Source organism: Palaemon carinicauda, chromosome 11 (genome assembly GCF_036898095.1).
Source record: "Palaemon carinicauda isolate YSFRI2023 chromosome 11, ASM3689809v2, whole genome shotgun sequence".
Lineage (NCBI taxonomy): Eukaryota > Metazoa > Arthropoda > Malacostraca > Decapoda > Palaemonidae > Palaemon > Palaemon carinicauda.
In genome coordinates this window covers 126,854,472-126,862,556 of record NC_090735.1, presented here as the reverse complement: position 1 = coordinate 126,862,556, position 8,085 = coordinate 126,854,472, and the positions used below count along the sequence as shown (strand labels likewise).

The window sequence follows — 8,085 nt, the reverse complement described above, 5'->3', positions numbered from 1 at the left end:
TCGTTGCTCAAACTTTTATAATCAGATCTTAAACTTTTATGATCAATTAGATTATTATTATTATTATTATTATTATTATTATTATTATTATTATTATTATTATTATTATTATCAATGGCTAAGCTACAACTGTAGTTGGAAAAGCAGGATAATAAGCCCAGGGGCTCCAACTGAGAAAATCACCCAGTGAGGAAAGGAAACGAGGAAAAAATAAAATAAAAATAATCAAAATGATATCACGCGTCCGATGCTTACTATTTGCTACAGCCGTTATCTCGACATTTTGTGTTTTATATTCTCACAATAAATTAATTCAAACCACAAAGAGAAATCGTGGTTATGAAAGGAAACCGGGTTCCCCTTTCATGGTGGCTGGAAGTCCTTCTCTCGAATCACCATTAGTTATAGTGGTCTGCTCGCCGTATGGAAACGGTACTTACGAATTGCAAGAACAGTCTCTCCCTGGAAACTCGACGAATCATTCTAAATCATCCGGTGGTGCGAGGTTCGAAAACGAAGACACTCTCGCGGAACTGAGGAAATCCTGGACTAGACAGTCGCAGCAGACGATAACGATGGTCAAAACTTTGCTTTACTTCAGTAAATCTTCAAAATGGAGGATCATAGTAATTTCAGACAGCGAGAGGTCGTTTCAGAAATTAGTCAGCATGACAGAGGCCTTCCCAGATAGTGAGCGACGTAGATTAATATTGGAATATAAAGCTTTGTGGTTCCCGCCAGACTACCCAGAGCTTCGAAATCACTGGAGGCCGTGCGCTTGGGCTAAACAGTTTCTGGCCGAAACTCTCCCAGAGGAAGACGCTGTGATATACGTAGACAGTGACCTGCTGTTTCTGGGCCCAGCCGAAGAGCTGTGGTGGCTCTTGAAATCGATGGGAATCGAACAAACGATTGCTTTGGCACCAGAACCTTTCTATCAGATGGAGAAGGAAGCCTTTCCTTACGCCGGCCGTGTGGGACTCAACACAGGCGTCATGGCGGTTAACCTAACTAAGGCAAGGAGACTTCCAGGTGGTGGTATAGGGAGTGCCATCTTGGCCGAGGGGCACATAAATCCAGAGCCGCGTCACGACCAAGACGCCCTCAACCATTTCTTAAAGAACAAGGCACATCTCCTGATGGAGGTCACCTCCAGGTGGAACTTTTTGCCCTCGTCTTGCATGAGGAAGGCTCCGCCTTGTCCGGATTGTTACTCAGCTGGGATTGTTGTGCTTCATGGAGCAGATATGAGTTTCTACAGACCAGTGGATGCCAAGTTCAATGTGAGTATTTTTATGAATAACTTGTTTTCCACTCCCCATTACCTCAAACACACCTTTGACTCTCTTTGTCTTTTCTTATTAATATATGAAAGATCTATTTTAATGTTGGTATTGTTCTTAAAATATTTCATTTCAATTGTTCATTACTTCTCCACTCCCCTTTACCTCCAACACACCTTCGACTCTCCATCTTTGTCTTTTCTAATTGATATATGAAAGATCTATTTTAGTGCTGTTACTGTTCTTAAAATATTTTATCTTATTTCAATTGTTCATTACTTCTCTTGTGGTTTATTTATTTCCTTGGTTCCTTTCCTCACTGAGCTATTTTTCCCTGTTGGGGCCCCTTGCGCTTATAGTATCCTTCTTTTCCAACTAGGGTTGTGGCTTACTAGCTAAGCCACAACCCTAGTTTGAAAAGCAGGATGCTAAAAGCGCAAGGGCTCCAACAGAAAAAATAGCCCATGAGGAAAGGAAATTAGGAAATAAATAAACTACAAGGAAAGTAATGAACAATTGAACTAAAATATTTCAAGAACAGTAAAAACATTAAAAGAGAGCAGTGACATCTAAACTAGTTGAGCAATGACATCTTTTCCTCTCCTGCAGGTGATGTACTCCACTCTCCTGCACGCAGCCATCGACGTCAACCCCGAAGAGCTATACGGGAAGCTCTCTGGCCAGCTCGCCCTCACAGACACCATTAAACTACCTTACCCTTGCAGCAGCTACAAAGACATCAACGAAGCTCTCACTCTCAGATTGGCAGATGAGGCTGTTGAATCTGTTCTCAGGAAGAAAACTGCAGCTAACGTCGTCAGTAAAATCGATTGAATATGCTCCATATATTTGCTAATATGATCATGTCACTGCTAGTGGTGAGTTCAACAAAACCTCTGGTGTAACAATATCAAGGGCACAGAAATCCTAGCTTGTTGATAATCATTGAGAAACTCTCATCTGAAACCTTTCCAATGAATATAAACTTGTTATGGTTTGGGTGATTTTAAAAGATGCTTACTTCTTACAAATATTAAGTCACCAATGGCACAGAAAGGGTTAAAAGGATAAGAGAGAACTTACTTTTTACAAATATTAAGTCACCAATGGCACTGAAAGGGTTAAAAGGGGAAGAGAGAACTTACTTCTTACAAATATTAAGTCACCAATGGCACTGAAAGGGTTAAAAGGGGAAGAGAGAACTTACTTCTTACAAATATTAAGTCACCAATGGCACTGAGAGGGTTAAAAGGGAAAGAGTGAACTTACTTTTTACAAATACTAAGTCACCAATGGCACTGAAAGGGTTAAAAGGGAAAGATTGAACTTACTTTTTTACAAATACAAAGTCACCAATGGCACTAAAAGGGTTAAAAGGGAAAGAGTGAACTTACTTTTTACAAATACTAAGTCATCAATGGCACTGAGAGAGTTAAAAGGGAAAGAATGAATCTTGTATTGATTCTTCACGAATCTATCATTAATGGCAAGAAGAAACTCCAGGATATTTTCATTTGTTGAATATTTTAAGAGTACTTTGAAGGACATCTTTTCACTTAGTAGTATAAATCCTTAAATCTCGACCCTGTCTAGAGCAGTGTTTCCCAACCCTGGGGTAAATTACCCCAGTGGGGTAATGGACCCGTATTTTTGGGGTAAATTACCCCAGTGGGGTAACGGACCCGTATATTTGGGGTAAATTACCCCAGTGGGGTAACGGACCCGTATTTTTGGGGTAAATTACCCCAGTGGGGTAATGGACCCGTATTTTTGGGGTAAATTACCCTAGTGGGGTAATGGACCCGTATTTTTGGGGTAATCAAGATGTTCTGAAATTGTTATTCACATTCCCATAAATATTGCAAAATTTTCCATTTTAATTTAAAATGGAAAAGTTTGCATATGTTTTGGATCCTTAACTATAAGCAGCCAATAGCGGGCTACATGATCCATACAGTTCATCAGGTGGCTGCAAAAAAAAAAAAAAAAAAAAAAAAAAAAAAAAAAAAAATCCGATGTTACCGGGTATATGTTCAATGGGGTCATTGATTAGTTGGAAATAAAATTTTGGGGTCATCATTTAAAAAAAGGTTGGGAAACACCACTCTAGATACTCTAGCACAATCAAATATAATTGAGGGCAGGCTCCAGAAAACTGCCTTCCAAAATAAATACATATTTCCACGTATAAGACGACCTCTGGATAAGACGAGATAGGCTATTAGGACAGATTTCAGCCAAATCAGGTCATATCTATTGTATAAGACGACTGGTGAATTACAAAACCACCTGTGTATACGTTAGTTTTTGCTGCATCCTTAAAAATAAAAAAAATAAATCAAATAAAGGCGAATTTACATCAATGTTTTTTTTTTTTTTTTTTTTTTTTTTTTTTTATAGAAACTATCGTTTTGTTTATGTTACATCACCGATCGTATTCAAGTCATAACTACGGGTACCAAGAGCTTTTAAACAGATGATGTTATTACAAACATTTTACGAACATTATCCTTAGAATTTTTTTTTTTTAAATAGAAACTATTGTTTTGATTACGTTACATCACCGATCGTATTCCAGTCATAACTACGGGTACCAAGAGCTTTTAAATAGATGATGTTATTACAAATATTTTACGTACATTATCCCTAGAAATTCACATGTCACATAATAGGAAAACCACTTTGATTGCGTTTAGCATACCATGACAGACTACCACTAATGGCAGTATGATAATTTACAAATATTTTACGGATTATATAATTGTTCTGAACTGTTGCAAACGATATTGTTCATTCCCTTTTCAAAATATTATCCTAATTTCAGTTCTAAGTCACTTTAATTTCTTATAAAATTCTACCTACATCAATAATGGGGTCATCAGCAAAATAAGATTAAAAGAAGAAAGGAAGAAGCTGGTTTTAAGTTAGAAGTTACACAAGCAGCTAAGGAATCGAAAAATTGTGGCGCTGATGTAACGTTCGATGTGACAGAGAAAATGGCGAGAATTTTATTGAGAAATAAAAGGTTCTCCGAAATCCAAAATTGTTTCATTTAGCCCCAAAATCATTATGGATTTTTAATTAAAAACTAGTATTATGCTAATCTTAAATGTTATCACTACCATCATTACCATTGCCATTAAAATTATCTAAATGGTTAGAGAAAGAGAAAGAAATAGGTTGCTGAGAACGCAACCAACGAGCAATGTTTACTGTTTACATTTTGTCTCGGATGGACTCGCGTAGATAAAAGTTGATTTCATTGTTGATATAGAATGTTTCCTTTAATAGGATATTTATCGTGAATATTTACCAATAATATATAAAATTATTATTATAAAATAGGTAAGTATGGCTTGGTAACCTTTAAGGGTAGAAGAGACTCTTCAGCTATGGTAAGAAGCTCTTCTAGGAGGACACTCCAAAATCAAACCATTGTTCTCTGGTCTTGGGTAGTGCCATAGGCTCTGTACCATGGTCTTCCACTGTCTTGGGTTAGAGCTCTCTTGCTTGAGGGTACACTCGGGCATGCTATTCTATCTTATTTCTCTTTCTTTTGTTTTCTTAAAGTTTTTATAGTTTATATAGGAAATATCTATTTTGATGTTATTCTTAAAATATTTTATTTTTTCTTGTTTCCTTTCCTCACTGGGCTATTTTTCCTGTTGGAGCCCTTGGGCTTATAGCATCCTGCTTTTCCAACTAGGGCTGTAGCTTAATAATAATAATAATAATAATAATAATAATAATAATAATAATAATAATAATAAAAATAAAAATAATAATAATAATAATAATAATAATAATAATAATAATAATAATAATACGTCGGTTAGCATACCGAGGGCTAGGCTTAGACTAGCCCACAAATTATCATCACTTAGAACATAATGTGTGATTTTCCGATAAGTTTTATAAGTGTTCTGTTAAGTAACTCTCATTAGCATTTCATTAGAGAAAGAGTTTTTATGTTTTAAGGTACTATTCCATGATATTATCTCAACTCAGCGCTCAAGAAATGGATCTTAAAATAAATCTACATTATCTGGGAGCATGGAGTGAACCAGACTCATATACATAATGTAAATTTTCACTTCTGTAGATCTAAACTGAGAGAGAGAGAGAGAGAGAGAGAGAGAGAGAGAGAGAGAGAGAGAGAGAGAGAGAGAGAGAGAGAGAGAGAGAGAGAGAGAGCAGCAAAAAAACCCTTACTATCATTTCAGAAACATTGCTTTAATAAAGAAGTAACTGGATGAAAATTCTGTAAAGAAACTGGTAATATACTGTGTTATTACCAGGATTGACGACTGCAACGCCATCTACCACAATCTACCCAAAGTGAAACTTAGGAAATTACAAAACATAATAAAAAGAGGAGCAAGATTTTTCATAATTCTGACCATCCTTTACATTCAGATCTCCCTGGACAATTCTATCCTTTTCGTAATACTAGGCAGGCAGTTAATTCTAATAGCCAGGCCTTCTCCATCATGAGGCTCAGTACTACACAGTATTCTAGAAGTTTTATTCCAGCTGTTACCAAGTTGTGGAATGATCTTCTTAATGGGGTAGTTGAATCGGCAGAACTTCAAAAGTTCAAAGTTGCAGCAAATGTTTTTATGTTGAACAGGGTGACACGAGTCTTTTTATAGTTTATAAATAACATATCTGTTTTGACGTTGTTACTCGTTTTAGAATGATTTATTGTTAATTTTTTCTCATATCGTTTATTTATTTCCTTATTTCCTTTCCTCACGGCTACTTTTCCCTATTGGAGCCCTTGGGCTTATACTATCTTGCTTTTCCAACTTGACTAGAAATAATAATAATAATAAGAAAAGTGATGGACTCTTAAGGAGGCAGGATGCAACCTGAAACCCTACACTATAAATACCACCCAGTCGAGAGAGAGAGAGAGAGAGAGAGAGAGAGAGAGAGAGATAAATAATAATAATAATAATAATAATGATAATAATAATAATAATAACAAAATTTGAAACAGAAAAAATCTTATATATTTCCGTCTCTCCCAATGCACGTCTTCACACACTATATGAATCAAGAGAAGCACTGTATATAATTACCCTTAAACTTGGGAGAAGAATATTGCCCGTATGTACTAAGAAAACAGGATCACAGCATCAATTATCTCTCGTGGTTGACAGGGCTCTTGGGTGAATAGTAAAAGAGGCAAGTTTTGTAAACATCACACGCACTTGATCGCTCCTCGTGACCTGTCTGTGATTGTGTTACTTGACACTACCTTTTTTTTTTTTTTTTTTTTTTTGTAATGTCAAGAAAATTCTTTTGTTTCAGCTTTCAAAATAATGGTAATTCTTCTTTTTTTTTTCTTTTGTCAAGCAAATTCTTTTGTTTCAGCTATCAAAATAATGATAATTCAACTAAAATTATGCTTACAAAGATATAGAATTTTCAAGGCTCAATTTTTGTAATGTCAACTAAAAGTTGGTTTACAAAAATATAGAAAATTCGAGGAAATTCTTGTTTTGTTTCAGCTTTCAAAATAATGGTAATTCAACTAATATTTTTCTTACAAAAATATAAAATATTCAAGGCTCAATTTTTGTAATGTCAACTAAAAGTTGGCTTACAAAAATATAGAAAATTCGAAGAAATTCTTGTTTTGTTTCAGCTTTCAAAATAATGGTAATTCAACTAAAATTTTGCTTACAAAAATATAAAATATTCAAGGCTCAATTTTTGTAATGTCAACTAAAAGTTGGCTTACAAAAATATAGAAAATTCGAAGAAATTCTTGTTTTGTTTCAGCTTTCAAAATAATGGTAATTCAACTAATATTTTTCTTACAAAAATATAGGATTTTCAAGGCTCAATTTTTGTAATGTCGACTAAAAGTTGGCTTACAAAAAAATAGAATTTTCAAGGCTCAATTTTTGTAATGTCAACAAAAAATTGGATTACAAAATATAGAATTTTAAAGGCTCAATTTTTGTAATGTCAACTACAAGTTGGCTTACAAAAATATAGAAAATTCGAAGAAATTCTTGTTTTGTTTCAGCTTTCAAAATAATGGTAATTCAACTAAAATTTTGCTTATAAAATATAGAATTTTCAAGGCTCAATTTTTGTAATGTCAACTAAAAGTTGGTTTAGAAAAATAGAGAAAATTCGAGGAAATTCTTGTTTTGTTTCAGCTTTCAAAATAATGGTAATTCAACTGAAATTTTGCTTACAAAAATATAGAATTTTCAAGGCCCAATTTTTGTAATGTCAACTAAAAGTTGGTTTACAAAAATGTAGAAAATTCGAGGAAATTCTTGTTTTGTTTCAGCTTTCAAAATAATGGTAATTCAACTAAAATTTTGCTTACAAAAATACAAAATATTCGACAAGGTTCAATTTTTTTTGTAGGCTTGAATGTATGGAATTCTTCTTGTTTCATTTTTAAATGACTTTAATGTTTTGTTATAAAGGCTTACTAATTTTTCGCTTGCTGCCATCATCATCATCATCATCATCATCATCATCATTATTATTATTATTATTATTATTATTATTATTATTATTATTATTAGCTAAGCTACAACCCTAGTTGGAAAAGCAGGATGATATAAGCCCAAGGCCTCCAACAGGGAAAAAATAGCCCAGTGATGAAAGGAAAAAAGGATATGAATAAAGTACAGGAAGAAGTAATGAACAATTGAAATAAAATATTTTAAGAACAATAACAAAATTAAAATGTGTCTTTCATATAAAAACTACAAAAATTAAAAAAAACAAGAGGAGGAGAAATTAGATAGAATAGTGTGCCCACGTGTAC

At 34.1% G+C, this 8,085-nt stretch overlaps 1 protein-coding gene across 1 annotated transcript; it reads left to right on the top strand.

Annotated features, from left to right (window-relative positions):
• The first annotated feature begins 230 nt into the window (after positions 1 to 230).
• LOC137649472 (glucoside xylosyltransferase 1-like) lies at positions 231 to 2,117 on the top strand. The gene is made up of 2 exons (XM_068382455.1): positions 231 to 1,283; positions 1,893 to 2,117. The coding sequence occupies exons 1-2, from the start codon at positions 231 to 233 to the stop codon at positions 2,115 to 2,117; spliced, it is 1,278 nt and encodes a 425-aa protein (XP_068238556.1).
• Positions 2,118 to 8,085: the final 5,968 nt, after the last annotated feature.